At 55.4% G+C, this 24,051-nt stretch overlaps 2 protein-coding genes across 2 annotated transcripts in view; one reads left to right on the top strand and one right to left on the bottom strand.

The window, feature by feature from the left end:
- Window positions 1-11,670, bottom strand: part of PMEPA1 (prostate transmembrane protein, androgen induced 1) — a 58,233-nt gene extending 46,563 nt beyond the window's left edge. Inside the window, exon 1 of the mRNA XM_044748839.2 lies at window positions 11,537-11,670. Within this exon, the coding sequence (XP_044604774.1) occupies window positions 11,537-11,645 (109 nt within the window). The 5' untranslated portion in view covers window positions 11,646-11,670. The remainder of the gene's footprint in view (window positions 1-11,536) is intronic.
- On the top strand, window positions 11,644-22,813 carry LOC106825884 (collagen alpha-1(I) chain). The gene is made up of 5 exons (XM_070485416.1): window positions 11,644-12,371; window positions 13,310-13,364; window positions 13,843-14,314; window positions 14,503-16,825; window positions 20,145-22,813. The coding sequence occupies exons 1-3, from the start codon at window positions 11,644-11,646 to the stop codon at window positions 14,029-14,031; spliced, it is 972 nt and encodes a 323-aa protein (XP_070341517.1). The 3' UTR covers window positions 14,032-14,314; window positions 14,503-16,825; window positions 20,145-22,813.
- The last annotated feature ends 1,238 nt before the right edge of the window (window positions 22,814-24,051 follow it).

The raw sequence follows: 24,051 nt of genomic DNA on the forward strand, positions 1-24,051 counted from the left end.
CACGAGGAGCAGATGGAGTCCTGGTGGCAGCGCGGAGGAGCAATTCCTCTCCTCCCAGAAGTCCTGAGCCCTCTCTGCTCTCTCGGCTGGCCATTTCTCTGCACAGACAACTTCCAGCCTTCCTCACGAGGATCGTCCACAGTGATCTCAGCACTCGAGCCCACTCTGACCCCTGGCCGGGAGTGGAGCACCACCTGGGGAGAATCTGAGCCCAGCAAGAGTGCATGCTGTGATCGATTAGCAATGTCTGTCACGGGCAGGAAGGGAAGTGCTGGGCCGAGTGCCATGCACTCATCCCTGATCCACATCTTGAAAGTCACAAAGCAGCTCGATAAACACTGGCTGGATTCTCCTCTACCTAAAGGGTTCCAGGAGCTGGGGATCACACAGACCCAAGCCAGGCCCTCATTCGGTGGAGAGGGCAGTTTACAGGGGAGCGAGTTATGCAGATGGAGAATCAACCAGAGAAAGAGACTGTAGGAAAAAAAAACATTCCTCAACCAAACACAAGCAACTTTTGGATTCTGCACTTGCAGGCACTTTCTAGATTTATACAGACAACTAGAAGTTGGACTCATAATCACAGCTCTGGGCCACGTAGCAAGCATCTCTAATTACCCTCTGGATAGGAAGATGGGGACAGTGTTATTTAGGGCCAAAAGTAACTAATAAAATTAGGCAAAATCAACAGCTCCACGTGTGAATTCACACACTTTGCAGAATAACGAAAGGCCTGACAACTGCTAACATCTAACAAGGGTAAGAGAGGCAAGAAGGGTATGGGGAGCAGCCCCTGACCCTGAAGCCTGGATGTTTCAGCTGTGCCAGGCGACATTCTCTGCATTTGTGGCTTTTGACTCGAAACTCTGCTCCAAGTTTGATGGGGTGTCCCTACCCGCCAGGCTGCTTGGAGATCGGGATCCATAAGCACAGGCGAGACGGACCCCAGATAGCAGTGCAGTTAGCTGTGATCCATCGTAACGATCCACAGCAGCAGAGAGGTGTTTAAAGGGCTGCTCAGTGTTATTTCATCGGTGATGTGCACCGATGTAATTGACACCCTCTCCATCATCTCAGTACACCTGCCTCTTTCTCCCATATCATAAATAGATTAAAAAAAACAGTTTCCTCCGATGGCCGTGACCCCATGGGCTGCTAAGCTCAGCCCCGTATGAATCACTCACGGCTCACCGCGACGGCGTTCTGAAATGACTGAACGATAACGGGGTGGCACAGACACCAACAGATGAATCATGCCTTCCGCAAGACCAAACCTTTGGCTTTTACAGACACCAATTACAAAGCGAAAGAAAAGAACAAAGAAATTACTCAGGGTGTTTGCGCAAAGTTGATTCATAGGTTTACAGAATTATTACCGACTAAATTGTTTTTAGGAAGGCAATTAGAGCTGTGACCAGCTACAGCGTATCAGCCTGAAGACTTGGGAATTTGCAAAATGGGGAGGGAGCAGGCACCAAATTCTGCCGGGCTCCCAGGGACGGCGAGGACCTCCCCCGACTTCACTCTCTACTTTCTTCTGGAGGGTTATTTAAGAACTTGACGAGGTCCTTAAAACGTGTAGCCGCGTGAGCACGTAAAGGAAATAACATATATAGAGTAAGTTTTAGTAAACGTCTTGGTATTAACTTTCATTTTTTATTCCTTAGGGGTAGCAGTCATAAAAGAACATAGAGAGTCTCCTTTCTGTGATGGGGATTTTGAAACACGTCATCTACAACCACCCAGCTCTCACACCATCTCTCAACTGACATCAACTGGAGGTGTTTCAGATCAAAGCTATTTTACCTGCTATGAAACTTAGGCGGATGAAGAAACAGCGTTTGCTGTGGCCACGTGCAAATGCTGACCCTCTCTAAGGGCAGTGTGGCCTCTGGGATGAATCACCCTCCGGGCTGGGGCTGGACCTTGCTGGCCAGGCGTAGAAACTGTATCAGACAGCCTCTGAGAAGGCCGAAGGCATCCCCACAGGGATGTCCGACCCTTGTGGGCAAACCGACACAGGAGGGCACAGAGCCGAGCGGACGCTGGCTTACGCTCTCAGCCGGCAGCCCCACTGACCGCCAGCTGCCTGGACCGTCACGGGCAAAGCACAGCAAGCGGGGTGCAGAGCTGTCTCTCGGGATCGTCCCTAGAGGAGCAGCTGGGGACCAGGTCTCCAAGAGCATCAGGGCTGAAAAGCCTCTTTTGGGAAAGGGTAGTTCACCTCTCCAAATTGGCTGGGAAACTGCCTCAGCTCCCCACTTCTCTTGCTTCTAGGAACACAGCCGGAAGCCCTGATGCACCTGCCTGGGGGAGCCCAGGGCAGAGCCGGGGGAAGGCTCAGGCTCAGGCCTGGGCACAGCTGTGGGAGGCAGGGTCCCCGCTGCGGCCTCCAATCGAGGGACCTCAGAGAAGCCTCCCAGCCTCGGGGGGTCGAACAAACACATTTAAAAATATTCTGCACATTGTCAACGTGAAATGCATACTATGTTTTATATACACAGAGGCACGCGCTTTTATCCATAAAAGCACATATTTCCGTATTCTGAATCACGGACGCCCCAACAAAACCACAGACGGATTTCTCACTTTCACACCCCCCTCCAAAGCCACGATGGAAACACCAGCTCCTGATGACCTTCAGGACCAGCAGAGAGTCTCCCACCCCTGAAGTCTACACACCTCGCAGGCCAGGAGTCAGTGCCACCCCATCAGTGACGACAAAGGGTGACACCTGTCACAGACAGACCCCATCAGATGCCGGCATTCAGAGAACATCACTGCATGCTCCCAGCAGCCCCAGGGAAACCGAGGAACGCCAGAAATCCATCATTCACCAACAGCTCCACAGTTTATTGAACATCCACTGTGAGCCGAGATCATGCAGAAGTTTATCACTCGGGACAGCTGTCCCCCGCCTTCACCACCAAAGTCCGTCGTAGGGACAAAGATGTGGGACAATCTCTCCCAACTTAAAAGGCAGGGTGGCGTCCTGTGACCGCGTGGTCAGAGCCCCAGGCGGGATGTGTGCAGCCCGGGGAGCCCAGCCCCGCCAGCCCTGAGCACCGGGAGGCGCAGGCATTTCTAGGACAGCGGAACTTTACAAGCTGGCTGGCGGAGGCCAGGAGCAAACTTTATCCAGCATTCAGATCCCAGAGCCACTGGGGATTTTAAACTTGTTACCAAATAATTAAAACTCTCTTTTCTGCCAGTAGAGCCATTTCCTAAAGCCACTGATACAATAATGAATGATTGCAGTTGAAATATATCCTAATGAGTTTATGGCGGCACCAATTCTAAGCCAAGCGACCCCCTCCTTCTTCCTCCCACTCCCACCCGGGTGAGAAACAGACACATATTAGAATTTGCTGGAACATCAGGAAATCTGATCACCAGCCGATACCTCCGAGGGGGGGTCACAGCAGCTGCCTAACTCCATTCAACCCGTGGCAGCTCGAAGGCACACAGGAGCAAACGCAGGCTCTCCCCTGGGGCGCAAAAGGGTCCGAGTGAGCAAATGGCTCCAAATCTGGAGCGAGTATGTGCAGAAAACAAGCGCCCCAGAAATCCTCCTTTGGGGTGTGGGGCAGGCCCTGCCACACATTTTTGCCATTGTGATGCTCTGAGCTGCACTAAAGAGATCACGGAGAAACCTCGACCAACCAGGACAATGGTGCTGCAGCGGGGGGCGTGTCGGCCCTGGATTTGTGCACCTGCCCTTAGCGTGGTTCTGATGCTTCCAGAAGAGATGGAGGATGGGGACTAAGGCACAGCTTCCTGCCCAAAACAGTGGACACTTACTTGGAGCATTCAGAATCATGCCCTGGGCCACCACTGGGGTACCCGGTCTGACAACCCCCTGAGGCAGGTCCCACCCGCCCCTCTGCTCTACGGAGGCTGAGGGCGGCTCAGGAGGGGTTCTGCACTGGCCCAAAAAAGGATGCTTTTCGGAGTCTCTATCTTGACTACGTCCTGTCCTGTCCAGAATCTTCCAGGAGGCTGCCCGCCCACCCTACCCACCTCCTCCCCTCCTCGAACACACAGGAGGTACCTACAGCCCTGGGGGGTACAATGAACAAACACACACGGTCCTCAGTCCAGAGACAACACCACTAATCACACAGCATTCATGCGCGTGACGGCCGCCGGGAGACCACGGCGTGCTCCTGGGGCGGGAACAGAATGGCCTGTCTGGGAGCCGGGGCCGCCCTGCAAGAGGCCTTGAGGGAGCCCCGGTCTGGTTTCCTCTCAGCCCCACTCCCTGAATGAACTCCTGTGTTCTGTCTGTCTGCTCACCAGAGGGGCAGCTCTCAGGGGGCAGGGCTTGTCTTTGTCCCCTGACGTTCCGCAGCACCCGGAACAGTGCCTGGAACAGCACTGGAGGGGCGTGATGAAGTGTTGAAGGGCTGAGCACCAACGGACGCCACGTCCCACATACGTCTCCTGTGAAGTCTATATTGTCATACCTTCGCTCTGGCCAGATCCCCGGGAGGCCTGGAAATCATGGGCAAGGTTAACAGATACCGTCCATCAGGGAACGGCACTGGCCGCTTACCAAGCTCCTGCCACGACGGAGGGTGATGGTGCCGGGATGCTGGAGAGCGGGGCCGAGGCCAGATGCCAGCTCCTCACGCAGCCTGACAAGGGACACGTGTTTGCAGGAGACTTTCCAATGAAAGACAGCCAGTGTGCTGCCAGGGAGGAACAGACGCAACAGGGCGCTCTGAGATGTGTCACTGTTCTTCGCTAACGGATGGCCCAACCTGGGCTTGCAGTCTTAGGACAAAAATCTAAAACCCCTCTGCAATGTTGTGTCTTGCGAACTAAAATTCTGGGGCTCAGGGAGTTGGTGAGGTGACATGGGGAAGAAATCACGGCAGCATGGGCTGTGGGGTCAGGGAGCTTAGGTTTGAATCCCAAGAGAGCATCAGTTCCTGGCTGTGTGACCTGGAGCAAGTGTCTTACCCTCTCTGATCCCATTTTTGCATCTGCAAATTGAGGATAGCCACAGCTCTCTTGCAGAGTTGTTTTGAAGATTTAGAAAAATGCGTCACCAGTACCTGGCACATGATAAGCTCTCCATATCCAACTAAGAAAGGGAGTGGAAGCGAAATCCATCAGTCACCCTGGAAACAGAAGAGAGAAGCTGTTCTGTGGCTCTCGGAAAGCCTGGGGATGCCCCACACCTTTCCAGGCCCACCGTGGGGTGCAGAAGCCTGTTAGCAAACCTCTCTCAGTTTGGTGAAACACCTCTGCCCGGGCCTGACGAGGTCCTGACAAGACCCCGTGGTGTCAGGGTTTGGCTTTGTAGGGTCACCCGAAGGGAAAGCCAGGTTGACTGTCAATGCTCCGCGTTGTCATGACTGCACGAAGGGGTGCAGCCCCCTGGGGGAGAAGGAAGGGCAGGCAAAGACCCAGATGCTCAGAGAAGTGTAAGAGTGGAGCTGCACCCGTGCCCACGGCACCTGCTGGGGGGGCTCCGATGGTTCCTCTCCCGCAACCAGTTACTCATTAAAAATTGAAATTAATTTTCAAAAACATGAGCCTCAAACCATCAGCCATTCCAGAGCTCTGTGCTCCCAGCCGTCTTATGAGCTGGACATCAGGGTGGTGTTGACTTTCCGGCCCAGGTTTTCTGCCTCACACCCTCCGCCCAGCCTCTGCCCACCGAAGCGGGCGGTGCATTACAGGAACCCGGCCGGGGGCCCAAGAGTCTCTGGGGCTTCGGGGCCAGGGCCGGGCACACTGGGGCTTTGCCAGCTCGGTCTGCGGTGGGCCTGGCAGGGACAAGGAATGTTACACAAATAATCAATTACCTCCACTTTCAAGGTCACGGCCCCCACTTGGGCCTGTTCATTCCAACATTCCCAGCCAGTGCCGGCACCCAGCCCCGGGATGGGGAAACTTTTTTCTGGCAAAGGCCTTCTCATCAGGCAGTGCGCCAGTGCGTGACCGCGAGCGGATGGGACACAGTGGGTGACTGAGTCCAATTCGCCCCCACTGTCATCACTGCCTCCCACGAACATGGACTGTGCCTGACACCAGGCCACACCCCACGCGAGTCATCTCTGAACACGCACAACACCCGGCACACAGGAGCTGCTGTGCAGATGGGCCAAGTGACGGTGAAAGGTGACACAGCCAGCAAGTTTTGGAGCCAGGCTGAGCCTCCGTCCCTCTGCGCCCCGGCCACACTCTCTGCCCACTGCAGTCCACCCTACAGACTGGGTCTGCGGGCAGGTTTTGTGGGGCCCTCATGGTGAGGAAAAGAAGGAACTGCCGGTACCTAAAACCCAGGAGTTTTCTATCAAAATCTAGCTTAGCTGTCCAGGTCCCTGAAACTGAAAGGTACGGCCACACAGGGCCCATGTGACAACGGTGAGCTGAGCGGCAGAGGCCCCTTTGGGTGGACTCACGCCCCCAGTTCTCTGCAGCCCACCGAGAGAAAACCGAATCTGAACCGGGAAGTGTGCCGCCCCCACCCCGGCCTCGGGAAGCCCCCGGCACAGTGTGCGCAGCCTCACTGCTCCAGGGCACAAAGAGGAGCAGGCATGCTAGCGCACAGGGCCCCAACATGTGCCCCCAACCTCGCGCGCACACACGAGTGCTTGCACACTACACCCTTCAAAAAGCACAAAACGGCCCCCCAGCTTTGGTCTCCTTCCCTGGCGTGCGAGCCACATATCAGCCCAAGGCTGGCAGGGGTGCAGCCTCCGAAAGTGAATTTGTAGGAGTTACATCTCTGGGCAGGACGAGACCCAGAGGGACTTGCAAACTTTGTCTCTGGATGACAAATACCTGAGAGGCGAAGGAACACAGACTCTCTGTGGGGGTCCTACCACCAGCTCCTCCTCTGGAGGGCTTCCTTGCGTTTCAACAACTGTCCAAACCATAAACCCTTTTAAAAACCCTGGCCCTGGGCCAAGAGGAGAGAGGAGGTGGGGGCATGTACGTTGGGGCGCCCGGGTGGGAGGCTCCGAGACTATCCGGGACAAGTGCATCTTGCCACCCTGAAGACAAGCGGCCGCCCCCAGACCCTCCCCAGCAGCCTCCCCTCCTGGCAGCTTCACACACCCCTCCATTTCCCTTCTGCTCTTTTGAAGGGAGTGTAAATTTGCACAACTTACAGAAGAGAATGTGCGTATGTGTGCCCTTATTTCCCTTTTCTTATATGCCCAGAAGTGATAACTATTCCCAACCCAAAGAGAAGTTGGCAGGCAAGGCAGACGGGAGGCAGCTGAGTGTGTGAGTACACATACGTGTGCATGCATATAGGTGTGTGTGCACACTCGAGTATGCATGTGTGTGTGTGGGTTTGTGGGTGCGTGCACACGAGAGCATGCGCAGGAGCAATTAGTCCTTTCGCATCTTGACAAACGCTAAGCTCACCCCTGACCCAGGGTCGCGCTGGGCAGTGTAGCTGGCTTAACCCAGACCTCCCCGGAGGCAGTGTTAACTGCCTGACCTGAGATTCCAGCCAAAACTCAGCCCCTTCTTGCGCTCCAACCTAAAACCCAGACAGGCAGAAAACACGCGGTTACAAGTCCCAGCCGAGAGGCCCAGGGGGAAAGAGCTGGCCCTCGACATCCACAGTTGACCTCAAATCCTGAAATATCAGCTCTCACTGGGGCCCCAGTCTCTCCTCCTAAAAACGGCAAATCCAAGACGAAAACTGGAAACTTCATCAAGAGGGAGCCCCATCTCTCCTGCGCGGCATACAACTGGCGCTCAAAAGAGGCCGAGTGAGTGGCAGGTGCTAGCTTGGCCAGCAACCACAGGGCTTCAAAGGGACCAACTCCCGAAGGGAAGTGATCTCCTGGGCACTCAGATCTCTCCTCCCACCCCCCCCAGCCCCTTTCAAAAACCAGTAACTGATGAAAACACCGGTTCTCACCCAGGGGCAATGTGCCCCTCAGGGGACATGTGGCAATGTCTGGAGACATTTTCATTTGTTACAAACTTGGAGAGGGGGGTTAGAATCCTAATCCTCCTGGCATCTAGTGGCTGGAGGCCAGGGATGCTGCTGAACAGCCAACACACAGGACAACCTCCCACCCCCCAAGGAGGAACTCTCTGGCCCAGATTGTCCTGGGGCCGAGGCAGAGACACGAGGATTCATGCAAGAGATAAGCACGAACAGCACGTGCCGGCAAACCATCAGATAACGGGGTGTCCTGTGAGTTTCTGAAAGCCCAGTCTCCAGTGTTTTGGAATATTTGTTTGGAACTGGCTGCAGAAGAGGAGTCAGAGGCCCAGTGACTCTGGTGGTATTAAAAACAAAACTGCAGCGGCAGACACGGCCGGCGAGGCGGAGGGTGGGTCCCAGGCAGAGGCATCTCCCGGGGCCCCCAGGAAATGCTCCAAGAGCCAACAGCTGGGCAGCACCATTATTCGTCTGTCCAGAGCGCACGGTTAGCATCTATCTTCCCCCCCAAAAGTCTCAAGCAGAAGCTGGGGGAGAAAGACGGGGGACTTTCTAAGAGACACAGCAGAACAGAAAAGAGGTCAACAAGAATGCCAGGAATAACGCGCGCCAGGAGGAAGGAATCCTTTCCTCAAAGGTCATATTGCGAACTCCCCGGCTGCCACCTCTGGGGGGGGGGGGGGTGTCACTTGAGCCAGCTGTTTTTAATGCCAAGACCCCTGGCTTTTCAAAAGAATGGCGTATTTTTCTATTGGGTGTCTTTTGGGAATTCCCCTCAGCCAGCATCCTTCACCCCTTGACTCTCAGAAAAGACAGGGCCCCTGGGGCGTCTTGTGAAAGTCAAGGCAAGCTCCTTCCAGATGCCTGGCTTCCTCAGAGCCCCCCCAGCGCCCATCCTCCCAGGTGCAAAGAGGATGCGGCTGATCCCCTCCAGCCCCAAGTTCCAAATTCAAGAGACAGTGTGTGCGCGACGTGAGAAATAACCCTGGGTCTGGGTCTAGCGTGGGCCGGGGACCTGGGCAAAGCTTTCCACCGCCACCTTCCTCATCTATAAAATGAGGACATGAACCCTGAGCTGGCCCAGGCTCCTTCCAGGTCTGAAATTTGGAGCCAGGGAAGACCACACCAGGGACCCAGCCCTTCGGTGGGGGGCCGGGAGCCACTTCTGGCAGAGGAGCCGCCAACCAAACCGTGGAAGGCAGAGGCCTCATCTTGAGAGATGGCAGAATGTCAGATTTCAACCACCACGTTCTCGTTTTGCAGATGAGGAAACTGAGGCCCAGCTTATGGGACTTACCAAAGGCACCTCCCCTCTCCTAGGAGAGGAGCAACCAGGACACCGCCCCGCAGCTCAAGTCCAAATCCATCTGCAACGTTCTCCCCGAAAAACACCCCAACATGCGAAATACACGGTGGCCACTGTTCGCTTCTTTCCTTCCTTCTTCTTTCCCTTCCCTCCTTCCTTCCCATCCTTTCTGTAGAAGGAAACTCCAGACCTTCAGGCTTGCTCATCCAGCGTTTCTGGGAAAATCTGATTAGCACTGGCAACAAAATGTTACACTAAACCTGCATTTTTAAGATCACGTCCCTCCCTGCCCTGGGCTTTCTTCCAGAAAGTAGGGGGCCGTGTGTAAAAATACAGAGCACGGTGACTAATGGGCCACCCCGGAGCCAGCTGGAGGAGGCCAGGGTGCCAGGCACTTAACCGCAAGGGTCCCACTCAGATGTCCTCTGCGAGAGGCACACAGGTCGCAGGCAAAGGACTTAACCACACCTTGCTGTCAGCCAAAACATCGTCAGGGCTGACTCGCCCAAGGGGTAGAAATAAGAATGAATTTTTAAAAAAATTCCTGAACACAAAGGAAGGGCCAGAGCAGACTGTCCGACTGTGCCCAGCCCTCACAATGATAAGTTGGACACAACAACACGGAGGCTTCGAGCGGGAGGTCGCTAAGGCAGCTTCAGAGACGCAGGGGAAATAGGGCACGGGGGCACTCAGGCAGTGATGCCCTCAGCACTGGCAAGACTCTCTCCAAACATGTGCGAAGGTACTTTAATAATATCCTCGCGCATTTCATCAGCCTCCCGAGGTCACAAAGGGCCTTTGGGAAGCAATGTGGTTTAAAGCAACTCAATTCCACAAACGCTGGCTTCGGGCAGGTCCTCCTGGCACCTCGCTGGCCTGATGCAGGGCGGCTGGGGGGGGCCGGGCGGCGGGAGGGGGGGTGAGCAGGGCTTTCAATTCCAGGACTGCAGGGAGGGGGGCAAGGTGGATGGAAGGACCCCCCACCACCGCGGGCCAGCCTGCCCCAGCAGGGCAGGTCAGGGGTTATTTTTACCTCCTGCGCCTCACCGTACAGGCTCAGGGGCCACAAACTGTGGCAGCCGCCTGCGGAAACTAGCTTATGAGTCACCCAGTGACTGCCCTGCTCGGCTTCAGGGCCCAGCTGGAAGAAAGCTGGCCCTTGGAGGGAAGGGCTGTGAACCCCCTCGCCTGGGGTGCTTAGGGATGAGGATGGGGAAATGGAAGCTCAGAGAGGCAATTTCCCCAAAAAATGGGCAGGGGAGGAGGTGCAGGCTAGAAGGCAGATGGTAAGGGGTGGCAGTCAATTCCCCACCCAACACCACGTCCCCCTGGGTGGGCTCTGTGCGACATAAGTAGAAGAGGCTCATTCCTCTCAACTTCTCGATGCACCGCCTGTCAGTGCCAAGCTTCAAACACCCCCTCCCCACCCCGCGGCTACTTCCCCCTTTCAGGGCAAGGCAGTCCCAAACACAGACAGCCCCAAACTTTGACTCATCTGTAACCACCGTCCCAGCCAGACTGAGCCAAGCTGTCCAGACAGAGGCTATTTATAGGTGCGTCGGGGACACAGACACTCACACAATGACATACACTCGGGATCCACTAGCGCTGCGCCCTGGATTCAGACCCCTGGAACAGATCCGGTCCCCAGACCCCCAGAGAGAAACATACACTGCAGAGAGGCACCTAGACCCGGACACAGAGACACAGAGACGCAAGAAGACTAGGAAACAAACACTCCTGGGACAGACCGTGACCCAGACACACACACACGCACACTCCACAGACGCACGGAAACCCACTCAGAGACGGAGACACACAGCGCCACGCACACTCCAGACACACACCCGGAGCCCCAGACACATCGCAGGCCAGACAGCGTCTCACACGCCCGCCCCCCCCCTCACCCCCCCAAGCCAAAGTTGATAAAGAGCCGGCCTAATTGCTCCATCGCGACTGCCCCTTAGGGAAATAAAATGGAAACTTCGGAGATCCGCCCGCCCCAGCCCTCTCGCGCCGGGCGCCCCGCCGCCCTCCGCGCCGCTCGGCCCCGGGTCCGAGGCTCGGCGGGCGGGGCGCGGGCAGTGGGGGCCGTGCCAGGCTCCCAGCGCCGCGGGACAAAGCCGGGCCGGCCGCCAGCTGCCGCGAGCCGGGAGGGCGCGCCCGGGGCGCGGCGGGCGCAGCCGGGGCACAGGGCGCACAGCTCGAGGGGGCGCGCACGGCCCGGGCCCCCGCCCGCAGCTGCGCCTCGACTCGGGGTCCTAGCCCGACGGGGCCTCCGGGGAGAGAGGCGCGGGGTCACTCACTGATCTCCATGCTCTGGAACAAAGAGCGTTTGCAGTTGCACGTGCAGGAGACATTGGGCTGCCCGGCGGCGGCGGTGGCGGTGCTGTTGACCCCCATCAAGCGGTGCATGGACGGCGCGGCGGCGCGGCCCGGGGCGCAGGGGGCACGGGGGCGGCCGGGGGGGGTTCCGGCCGGCGCCCGGCGCTCGGGCCCCGCATGCAGGAGGCGCGCGGCGGGGAAGGCGCGCCCCGGCTCGCCGGGCTCGGGGCGCCGCCAAGTTCCCGGGGCGCCGCGGGATTCAGTGCGCGGGGCCGCGCTCCCCTGCGCCCCCCGGCCGCCCCTCCGCAGCCCCGGGGGCGTCGGCACTGCCCACGGGTGGCGTCCGGGAAATGGGCTGGCAGCCGGGGCGCGCGCTGCCGCCGGGGCTCAGCCTCTGCTGCTGGCTTCCCCCAGCCGAGCGCCTCCGCCGCCGCCGCCGCCTCCTCCTCATTCAAGTCCAAGGAGATCGGGTTTCGCTCCGAGACCGCGGTCGGAGGCAGGCAGACGGTCTGACGTCAGCGCTAGACGGGGCTGCCGGTTCCCACCGCGCGGGGGCCGGGGAGGGGGCGCGCGCTGCGCCAATCCCCGCCGAGGTTCCCCCGCATCCCCTCCCCGGGCCGCGGGGCGGGGTGACAGGGAAGGGGGCGGGCTCTTAAAGGGCCAGAGCGGGGCGAGCCGGGTAAACCTGGGACCCAGGCAGCGGAGGAGGGGCGCTGTGTCCCCTCCCCAACCGGGGTCCATTGGGAACCCCTGCTCTGCACACCTGCGATCCGGGGGAGTGGGACTCGGTTCCAGACGCACCCTGGCGCGTTGCGGGTGCGTTCCCCGGCCCCGGGGTCCTTGACCCAGACTTTTGGGGGAAGCCTCCCCCCCAAAGGAGCACGAGGCTCCCAAGGGCTCAGGGCAAGGGTTTTTAGAGAAGGAGAGGAGGACTCCTCCCAATCACTCATGACCTGATTTCGCAGGAAACTCCTCGCCTGCAGGCCCCAGCCCACTGCACCCCTGTCCCCCTCCCCCACGCACTTTAACCCGACCCCAAAGAGGTCGGCGGGGGAAGACTGGAACTCGCGTAGACACGCCCTGGACTGCTCCGAGAAACGCCCGGGAGCCCTTGTCATGTAAATACGTGTCGGGGACTTGTGTAATGTCCCAGCCGTCAGGGCCCGGGGCGAATCCACACCCATTGTCTGCTGCCCGAGGGGCCACCGGCTTGGGGGGCGCGGCTCCGCTGTTCAAAAGAGAGGGGGAGGAAGTGTGGGGGTGTACTTTTATTTCATTAACTTTTAATTACACCCTTGTTACAAGAACACATTCTCCTGGTTTAAAAGATATTAAAATATTATGTAAGAGGCCCCCCTCCCTGGCACATCTCCAACCTCTCAACAGTTTGCTGTGTCCCCTCCTAGACTTCCCTCAATCTCTCTTTATTTTACATGCACTTATGGAGCGCCTACCCTGTGCCAGAAACTCAGCAAATATTAGCTCCACCCGACGCCTACTCCCAGAGGCAGGAGTATTAGCGTCTCCCTTTTACAGACTGGCAGCTTGGAGGAAACTGGCCTGGGGGGTCGCTTGCCCTCAGTGTGGAGCCTGAACTCAACCCAGGTCCCCGGGCATGTGCCCCTCACGTCAGTTTCCAGTTCTTTAAATATCCGCATATCCCAGTAATGTCCGAATGTAGTAAAGAGCAGAGACTCCTTTTGTATTCAAGGGGGAAAGAGTGTTTAAAAGTTATTGTTATTTCCTTTCAATAGGCTGGAGGCAGACCAGAGTCTTGCAGAACTGGGAGAAAGCCAGCCCAGGAAGTGGGTGAGTGCCCTCCCTGCACTGGGCACAGGAGGGCAGGCAGGAAACTGGTTTTCTGGGGTTCCAGCTCAAGGATGATTGACTGGTCCAAGAGGGCCCAGCAGAGGGGGAGTTTCAAAGGTGCTGGTCATCATTTGTTTGGGAAAAGAAGCTCACTCTTAAAGCTACAGGCTGGGTGCAGAGCAGGGCCCAAGCCCAGGGACCAGGAGTCTAATTCTACCCCTGAGGGCTCCCCTGCCGCGGGCTGGACAGTCTCCGCCCCTACCCTGAGGAGGGGTCGACCTGGCCAGCAGGTCCGTAGGGGTGGGGGTGGGGAGGGTCATGCTGCAATTTGGCCTTGGCAGCTTGGAGGAAACCTGCTAGCGGGGGTCCCGAGCATTCCTTGGGTGACCCTTGAAATGTTGGCTGGGTTTGGGGATGACCATGGGTCCCACTCATTTCCTAGGCCAAAGGAGACCACCAACATTGCCCCTCCTTACAGCCATTCCTTCATTCATTCAATCAACAAACTTTCATGAGCTTCAGCCCTGAGTACTGGGAATTCAGTGACACCAGGTGCTGCCGCTGTTCCCCTCAGTCTCCTGCAACCCACCTGGCCTCATCTGGCAGCAAGGAATCACAGGCATTGATTGTCTTGGAAATGAGGCAGCATTTACGCAATCAAGGTTGATGGCCAGCGTGCAGAAATAACCAGTTAATTCAGTACATTAAAAAACACAAAACGTACCCACAACACTGACCTCTGGTTGATCTGTCTGGGACCACAGCACTGGCCACACTTATTGAGCGCCTACAGTGTGACAACACTGTTCTGACGGTGGCCCCTGGGACTGGCTCGTGGTTTCCACCCTGGTTCCAAAGTTGGTTCTGCCTGGAGGCCTGATGCAGGGTGTCAGGCTTGGTGGCCTCAACTGCATCTCCAAAGATGAGTAGGACGCAGCCCTGTGAGCTTGGTAAGTACCTTCACCTCTGTGGCCTCAGTTTCCTCCTCTGCACCTGGGGTGATTTTGAGGACTGAAGGAGACAGTGCCGTGAAAGGGCGTGACAAACGGTTGAATACATAATAGGGGTTATAGTATTGAATTCTCATGGCAACGCTGGGAGGGGAGGAACGAGCACCATTTTATTTTCCCTTTTACAGATGACGAGATTGACCCTTGGAAAGGCTTCCAGTAATGACAGGGCCCCTGGCTACGGCGGGTAGTTGGGATGGACAAAATTGCTTTGGAAGAAGCCTACCCTTGACAGTCCACACTCACAGGACGCTTCACATGTGCCTGGGGCTGCCAGATAAATGTGAATTTTGGATAAACTATGGATAATTTTGAGTATAGGTACAGCCCGTGCAATATTTGGGATATACTTACTAAAAATGTAAATGTTGCTTATCTGAAATTCAAATGTAACTGGACATCCTGTATGTTTATTTGCTAAATCTGGCAACCCTTTGTGTGCCAGGCACTGTGGTGCTGGAATTCAGCGATGAGAGGACAGAGCCCACTGGCAGCCCAGGCACATGAGGAGGAGTTGACAACTCAGTGATTCTGCCCAGGAAAGTGCCGGGGCAGAGCTGAGTGCTCAGGGGCCGGCGTGGGAGTGCAGGTGCTGGAGCAGGGACCGCTGCTGCTGGGCCAGAGTCCGTGAGACGGAGGCCAGAAGTCAGGGAAAGAAGTTTCCTTTATTCATTCAGCAAATATTGTGCTCCTATTCAGGGCCAGGCTCTGTGCTGGGTCCTGGGCACAGGGCAGCCACAAAACAAACTTCCTGTCCTCGTGTGACATCTGGGGGGCAGGAGAGACCATAGACCCACGTGCAAACCGGTGAGTAACCCGGGTCACTTCAGATAGGGGAATGATGAGCTAGAGGCCGGGTTGGTGACCAGGCAAGCCGACCCTGAGGAGGTGGCATTTTATTCTACTAGTATTTCTGGAGCGTCTGCCCAGAGCCAGGTACAAAGCCCTGCCCTCCCAGGCCACCTGTTCTTGCAAGTGAGACAGACAACAAAAATGTAAATATGTAAGTCCAGGCGATGGCATCAGAGAGGGATGAGAGCTGGAAGGAATACAAAGGGTCCTGGTCTGCACGCAGCTGGCACCCAAGGGGTCAGGGGGCCTCTCTGGGGAGGTGGGACAGCCGAGAGGGAGTCCCAGACAGAGGACAGCAGGTGCCCAGGCCAAAGCCCTTGCGGGAAGAGGAGCTAAGGATCTTCACAGTCCCAGGAAGTCTGGGATTTGGGACGTTTCCCAACCTGGTTACAGGTGGTGTGACTGTGAAATGAGTGTGTGTCCCCAGGCAACTGCACGTGCGGCTGGCTGCCCTGAGCGTGGCTTGGGTCTGCTACAGGGGAATCTTTCTTTTGTTTTATGTGTGTGAGGAAGATTCGCCCTGAGCGAACACCTGTGCCAGCCTTCCCCTACTTTGCATGTGGTCACCTCCAAGGCGTGGCTGATGAGTGGAGTAGGTCCACACCAGGGATCTGAGCCTGAGAACCTGGGCCACCAAAGGGGAGTGCACAGAACTTTAACCACTAGGCCACGGGCCGGGGCCAGTCACACAGGGGAGTCTTTATATTTTTATTTTTTTATTTTTTATTTTTGAGGAAGATTAGCCCTGAGCTAACTGCTGCCAATCCTCCTCTTTTTGCTGAGGAAGACTGGCCCTGAGCTAACATCCGTACCCATCTTCTTCTACTTTATATGTGGGACGCCTACCACAGCCTGGCTTGCCAAGCAGTGCCATCTCCACACCCGGGATCCGAACCGGTGAACCCGGGGCCACCAAAGCGGGGCTGCGAACTTAACCGCTGCGCCCCCAGGCTGGCCCCCAGGGGAATCTTTAGAGAGAAAAGGTCCCATCTAAGCCAGTAAGGAGGGCTTGCTCCCAGTGGTGCATCCCTCCTGGGCTGGGCTCGGGGCAAGGCCAGCTTCATGGGTGTGCGACCCATGCGGGCACCAGGGCTCCACACTTGGGAGGGCCCCAAGCTTAGTTCGATGCTGTACTGTCATTGTCTTGAATTTTTCATAATTAATAACTTTTGAACAAGGGGCCCCGCCAATTCCCTGGCCAGTCCTGCATGGGTGCCAGGCCTGCCTTGGCAGCCAGTCGGGAACCCAGGGAAGCCAGCGTGGGTTTTGGCCGCGGCTGACGGTGGCTGGCCGTGTCCTGACTGTGCCCGCTGGGCACTGTGGAAAATGCCCGGCTGAGTCAACAAAGAGCTTGCTTTGACAGCGGGCCATGGGGACAAGGCAGATCCCGGCCTCCTCGGGTCCCGCCGGGCCCCCCTCACCTCCTGCCACCCCCAGGCCAGCAGAGGACAGAGCTGCCTTTTCAGAAGCCACGCTGGGCAGCCGTAAGCGGTTTAATGACCTCCCCTCCCAGTCTACCACCTTGCAAACTGCTTCCCGCTGAGTCATTTTTTCCCCCAGGTCCTGTCTTTGGTTTAATCGGCCTGTCAGCATTCCCAGGTTAGCATCTCTGGACTGCATGTTTTAATTTTTTTGTGTCTTGTTTTGCTTTTAAACGCTAATAAGAGCTAATGTTTCTTGAACACTGCCTGTGTGCCAGGCTCTGTGCTAGCCACTTGGTATTTGTCTGTTTAATTATTCAACAAATGTGCATCGGGATCCTACACTGAGCCAGGGGTTAGCCCATTGGAGGCCCACAACAGCCCTGGGAGGTCCAAGCTAATATTCCCATTTGAGAGATGGCGATGCTGAGGCTCGAGGACCCACAAATGAGGAGGAGTGGGTTGTGCAGGCAGGTACTTGGGGCCCTAAGCCTGTGGGCCAGCCCAGCCAATGGCGCTTTCTGTTCCCCGCCTCCCCATCCTCCCCGCCTTGCCTGGGGCTGCCAGCCCAGGCCTTGCCCGCTGGACTCAGGCAACACTGGGCGCTGGGCTCCTGGAGGTTCCCCTGCCTCCTCCAGACTTTGTAGGGAGGGGTGAGGTGGCAGTGGCCCGGGGAGGGAAGAAGGTGAAGACCAAATCAGAGAGGCCCCTCCGGGCACCTGCTGGCAGAATCCCCCAAGGGTGACCTGGGGAGGTCATTCACCTCCTGACCCTGTCTCCTCACGCCTAAGAACCAGTGGGAACAGTTCACAGTGATGGGGAGGGTATCAAGGCCTCAACACAGTGACCAGCAGCATCCCACACGTGTGTTTGCGAGTTCACTGTCTGTCTCCACTTGATTGGCAACCCCAGGGGGGCAGGACAATCTGGCTTGACCCCCAAGGCTTCCCTGGTGGGGTCTGACCTGCAGCGGGCACTTGGCAAACCTCTGTGGAGTAAATGGGTGGCACCCCACACATAACCATGCAAGTCACATTTTGGGCTGCCTTCGTTACTTGCTAGCAATTCTGTCTTTCCTGCTCGCTCACTCCCTCCACGCCACACAGCTCCTTTTTTCTGGTCACCTGGATGCCCGCCTAGTGACAAGCTTTTAACCAAGTATCAGGAAGCCAGAAACCTGGGGCAGGGCCGCCTCCAGAGAGGAACAAGTATTTGGCCGCCACCAGAGCCAGCACCAGAAGTCTTAACCTTAAAGATGGGAGGGGTGTGTGTGTGTGTGTGGTCTCTGTTGTGGTTTTGTGGGGGTGTGTTGCATATATGCGTGGGGAGTATACTTGTGTGTATGTGTGCTCTGGGTGGGTAAGTGTGTGTTGTGTGTGCATATGTGCGTGCCGTGTGTTTTGTTGGTTGTGCCGTGTGTGTCTAGGTGCTGATACAGGAGCACGGGTGAGCTCTCCCGCAGCCGTTTCTCATTTCCAGCAGGGAGCTGGTTTCTACAGAGGAAACAGGGCTTTGGTACCAAGGCAGGAGATGAGGGGCGGGCAGATGGAAAGGACAGAAGGAAACATTGCAGCCAAGTCCTGTCTTCCAACAGCTGGGTAAACTGAGGCCCAGACAGGGACATGACTTGGCCAAAGTCAAGCTGCTGGTTCAGGGCAGAGCTGAGCCCAGATCCTGTTCCTGGGTCCTGGCCCAGGCCCTGCAGGGGTTTGGGTACCTTAAATAGCTTCATATATGGACCTTTCCCTCACAGGCTGAGCCTGAGAGGAGTTTGGAAGATTCCAGATGTTTAACTCATGTCTGAAACACTTCCAGAAGGAACTGTTCATCATTCAAGCTGATTTCACGGCCCAGAAATACCCGGGCAGAGACGTTCTGTGTCTCGTTCTCGTGAAGGATGCATTTACTGTTGTCACGAGTGATTAACAATGTAAAACTGTGATTTTCAGTGGCATAAAAGGCATCCAGGCCGGGCCGGGGCTGGCACTCTGCAGCTCGGTTTTGAGGGGGAGCCAATGAAGACGGAGCTGGGTGTGAGGACAAAGGCCAGGCTAGCCACAAAGGATGTAGAGAGGGCTGTGTCCGCCTGGCTCCGGGCCGGGCCCGTGACAGGCGCCGCACCTGGCACACAGTTCCAATCGCTGGCCCAGTCCCTGAGCGCACACAGCTGACCCAGCAAGATTTACCCTCTGGGGGGCTTGATCATTCATTGATCATTCCCCAAACTTTGAATTCTGCAAGCCCAAAACTGAGGTCACATAAGTATAGGCCACCACTTGTGACTGTGTGACCTTGATTGGGAAAGTTCATTGATGACTCCAGGCCTCAGTTTCCTCATCTTTAAAATGAAGAGCGTAAAGATGCTTACTGGCTATTGGGAAGATTGAACAGGAAAACTCCTGCATGGCACTTAGCATAGGGCCTGGCTAGGAACAAGCTCTTGAAAAAAGTTAATTATTGCTATTACTGCGTGCTCTGTGCTCCAGGAGCTCCCAGCTCCATTCAAAATACAGATGAACCCTATCATCCCCTTCTTCCCTCTGGAGAAGTGAGGCCAAATTGTAATTTGTTATGAATTTGTGAGTTGCTTTGTTCAGTGTCTCTCATGCCAGCTGGACTGTGCACTGCATGTCCCCAATGTCTGGTCCCCGGAACAGATGCTCAGATGTCCCCAGGGCCTCCAGAATGCCAGACAAGAACTGTAGGAATCCAGAGAAATGGGGCACCATGGTGCCCCCCCACAGTCCCCACAAGGGTCTGGCACCCAGAAAATGCCCTGTGCCTTTCACCTGCGGTCCCTGTGCCAGAGCTGGAGACACGGCCTCTCCACTCTGCACAGGGAGCCTGTGCTCTGCTGTGGGACTTGAGAATGTGTGTCCAGGAGCCGGCTTTGAAATGATGAAACTGTCACTCCTTCTCTGAAGGAGCCACGGGCTACACCTGTCTTGTTCTCTGCTGTGTCCACAGCTCCTAGCATCAACTGGCACATATAATTGCTCATACTATCTGCCGAATGAATGAATGCAAGACAATTTTGCAACGTGTGTTAGGGCCCTAAAGGATGAGTATCCTTGCCCTCTAGTCTCATTTCTACATCAAAGTTTAAAGAAATAATCAGAGAACTGATTATTAAGGACGAGAATATTGTAAAAGCATTTTGTAAAAGCTTCATTTGTAGAAGCAAAACCGCAGTGAAATTAAGAAAAAAATAGGGGATTGGTTAAATAAAGAATGTAAAAGATAACGCAACTGTTAAAAGCCATGTTTTCAGAGATTATTTGATGATACACAGAAAAGCCCTTTATAAATTTAAAAATAGGCGCAGAACCGATCCTAATTTTGTACAAATAAAATTATATTATTAGAAAAAAGACTGAAATGATATATGCCAAAATGTTAACAGTGGTTAGCTTTGTGTAATGGATTAAATGAAATGTGCATTTCTCTTATTTTCTGTAGTTTCTACAATGAAGGTTAATTTAAAATATTTTTTAAAGGTTACTTGGAATTGCGTCTGAAGCAACACGAGCATCTTCTCCCCTGTGGCTCCTTTAACTCCAGGGAGGACGCCGAAGAGGCGGGGGTGCCAGACACGGCTGACGTCACGGGTAGCCCGAAATGACAAAGCGGACGGGCCAATCCCAAGTTCGGATGCTGCGAGAAGCCATCCGATTGGACACGAGTGCGGGCGCCCTTGCCCAATGGCGGAAGAGGGGCAGGAGCCCGGCGGCCGCGTGGGTTTTAAATCCATGTGGCGGCGAGAGGGCGGCGGTGGCTGCGCCTCGTGGGCATGAGTTCGCTCCTTGGCTGGGGAGACGTGCGTGGGGGCCATCGTCCGCGTCCCTTACGGTCCTGGGCCGGTGGGCCCGCCTCGCCGCGCCTATTTGCGTCAGCAGGTGCCTTATAGGGTCTTGCGGGGACCTAATGGCGTTCATGCATTCGACAGAGCTTTACTGAGACTCTGCTCTTGTGCCAGGCAGGGCCTGGTGGGATCAGGGAGAACCCACGAAAGACACGCTGTGAATGCCACGTTTCTGTGTAAGCATGGGCGAGTGGCTTAACCTGACCTCCCCAACTGCCCTGCTCCGACGGGGCTCTGCTCTGTCCCCCCGTCCAGGGACAGGAGCTGCACGGGGGAGGGGCTGAGAGGGGAGAGACCCGTGTGCCTTGAGAAGGACTGCCCCGTGGTTTATGTTCAGTATGTACTTGTTGAATAGTTATTTTAAAGACCAATTAGCACAGCGCTTGCCACATCGTAGGTTTGATAAATGGTAACTGCCCGTGCAATAAAGCACAGCTACTATAGATTTCATGCTTGTTATATGCAAGGCATTGTTCTGGCCATTTTACATGTATTACCTAATTTAATATTCACAAAATTACGTCTTATCTAACTTAATACTCACACAATTACAAGTCTTCTCTAATTTAATATTCACAAAAAACCCCCAAGTGTTATTGTTATCCTCATTTTACAGGTGTAGAAATGGAAGCAGAGGAAGGCCGGGTAACTCTTGAAAGGTTTTACGGCTGGGAGGTGGTAAGGCAGGATTCAGACCAGGTCTGTCTGTTCCCAGAGCCCTTGGTCTTAACCACTGCACTCTCACGAGGTTTATCCAGAACTCAGTCTTTCTTTTCTAAGAAAATTCTCATAAATCAGGTCTGTGCTACTGGGAAACGAGAGAGAAGGGAGGGAGTAATAATCGGGTAGGTGAGGCACAGCCAAGCAAGGTGGGCTCCTGCCGCCTGCTGCCTTGTCCATCCCTGCTGGGTGGCAGAGGTCAGAAGAGGGGTGAGTAGACTGGTTGCCATTGGGGCTGCTCCTCCCATAAACAGCCACCTGCATGCCAAGCCCTGTGCTGGGCTAGGGCAGGGGTACACTGGTGGGCATGACAGACCTGTCCCTGCCCTCATGAGGCTGGCAGTCTAAAACAGCAACCTCTAACTGGTGACCTGTGGGCAGCCCGCAGCAGTGTTCTTGGCTTTGCCTGCCTAATGTTTAAAATTTTTCTGAACTTTTTGACATAAGTTGCCACAGTCCCCACCCCTCCCTATTACATCACATATGTCTATTTTATTTATATGTGCCTGCCAGCATCTGAGTGTCTTTGTCCGCTCCCATGAAGGAAGTCCCCAGCTGGGGCCAGGCATCCAAAGACTAGCCTTGTCTGGGCTGGCACAAAGGTGAGTGCTCTGGCCTTCTTTGCCTTGCCTCCCATCTGTGTTTGAAATCCCAGAATCTCTACCTTGAGGCCTGAAGCCCTTCGATTCCCAAAGCTGAAAACCTCTCCACTGGCCCTGATGTTAGGCAGCCCCCGGCTGGAAGACCAGAAAAGTCTGGTGGTGGATGGCAACTCGCGCTCAGTCAAACTGGATGCACATCCCAGCTTCACTGCTTACCAGCCGAGTGATGCTGGGCAAGTTACGAATACCTGCTTCCGCTTCCTCTGCAAAATGGGGGTAATAATAGTTTTCTCTTCCTTGGGTTGTGGGAGGAGTAAGGCAGATGACGTAGGGAGGATGCTTGACACGGAGGAGGTGCTCATCACATGGACTGCTGATCTTTGGGAGGCAGTTCTTTTAGAGCCACTGTCACTGTAAGTTCTTCCTTATATCAAGCTGAGGTCCGCCTGCTTTATAACTTCCATGACTTCATGCTCCTGGCTGCATAAATGTGCTTCTCTTTCCATAGAACAGTCCTTCAGAAACTGAGGACCAAGCTGAACATCACAGCTGCCCATTCAAGACCTGCTACATAATTTGTGGAGCCCAGTGCAAACAAAAATTGTAGAGCTCCTTGTTCAAAACTTAAGAATGTCAAGATGATGACGGCAGAGTTCAGAGCCCTTCTGAGGGTGGAGTGCCATGTGACTGCACATGGCCCACCCTGTGCTCCCACTGGTGGTCCATGGTCCTGTGTTGTCCTACGGAACCTACGAGGCTGGATGGGGTCTGCCCAGAGCAGGAGAGAGCCAGGCGAGTAGCCAGCTGGGCCACGCAAAGGGCACCTGCAGGCATGGTCTGTGTCCATGCAGCTCGCCTGGGCGGCCTGGCTCGCAGCTCCTATCCTGCCACCTGCCATAGAGCTGCCGGCTCTCTGCCCCCTTGCCTTTATGTTTGTTATTGTGATAGAACGTGTATCTAGAATAAAGTGCACAAGTCCAAAGTATGTGGCTGGATGGTTTTTTACATTGTATGAACCTGTGTAACTGTCACCCAGATCAGGAGGGAGCATTTCCATGTCTCTCAGAAGTTTCCTCCAGGCCCGTCCCAGTTACTCCCCACTCTGCCCTGTTGCAGAGGGAGCCACATGCTGACTCCTTTCACCGTGGGTTTGCCGCGCCTGTTCCTCAGTCCATATAAACAGGATCATGCGTGGTGTGCTCTCTCGTGTCTGACTGTGTCGCTCACTCTGAAGTCTGGGAGACTCTCCCTTGTCGCTGTAATCTGTGGTTTGTTCCTTTTCATCACATGTGGCATTCGTGATACACTACCGTTTATCCATTCTCCTCTTGGTCCCTTATTGATGTTGGTTGTTTCCAGCTGTTGGCTGCTTCCGGCAGGGCCGCTGTGAGCATTCTGGTGCTGGGGTCGGCGCTCATGGCGCCCGTGGGCACTCATTTCTCCTGGGCTCGCTGCCGGGATTGGGGAGGCTGGGTCGGAGGTAGGCCTGCATTCAGCTTTAGTAGACGTTACCATACCGTCCTCGAGGGGGTTGTGCTGCTGTTGTACAATGTGCACTCCCCCCAGCAGGGGTCTGAGACTCCTGGTCTGTCACACCCTCAACAACACTTGACGTTGCCACTCTTAACTGTAGCCACTCTGGCGGGGGTCACCCTGGACTTCTGGAACGGACCGAAGGAAGCCGAGTGTGGGGACTCACGCTTGCTGCTCCTCACTGGCCACTCTCGAGCCCTTTCCCGACCCTGAGCCTTTGGCCACCAGCACCAGGGCTCCCCTTCCACTCAGGGTCACTTGCAAATTTGACAAGCGTGAGTTCGCGGACTTTGTCTATGTGATGGATGAAAACCCTGAACAGGACAGACCCCGGTGCAGGGAGGGCCCAGGATTCTCTCGCACGTTTCCCTCGAATCAGGTCTCCAGTCTTTCATGAATCTCTCCCAACATGAGCATCGTGCACTTTCTATTTCCACACCATGAGCAGGAGGGTATCTGATCTTTTTAAAGTCACACAATCTATTTAAAAATAACTTTTGGGGGGAAAAGAAGAGGCAGAACAGATGTGTGACCGTGTTAAATATACACAGTGATTGTAGGTTGCAGCTAAATGTCTGAATGATTAGAATCCAAAAAAAAGCATCTCAGAAACACGACAATTAATACCCCAGCCCTTAGGGCGCATTCACTGTGGGAGGCCCCGTGCTGGGCATGTCACACCTGGAG

Source organism: Equus asinus, chromosome 15 (genome assembly GCF_041296235.1).
Source record: "Equus asinus isolate D_3611 breed Donkey chromosome 15, EquAss-T2T_v2, whole genome shotgun sequence".
NCBI classification, from domain to species: domain Eukaryota; kingdom Metazoa; phylum Chordata; class Mammalia; order Perissodactyla; family Equidae; genus Equus; species Equus asinus.

Excerpts from the sequence above, each read along its gene's own strand:
- LOC106825884 (XM_070485416.1), top strand. The coding sequence starts at position 11,644 with ATGGACGGCGCGGCGGCGCGGCCCGGGGCGCAGGGGGCACGGGGGCGG. Across the intron at positions 12,372-13,309 it reads CGCACCCTGGCGCGTTGCGG|GCTGGAGGCAGACCAGAGTC; the intron begins GTGCGTTCCCCG and ends TCCTTTCAATAG. Across the intron at positions 13,365-13,842 it reads AAAGCCAGCCCAGGAAGTGG|CCATTCCTTCATTCATTCAA; the intron begins GTGAGTGCCCTC and ends CCCTCCTTACAG.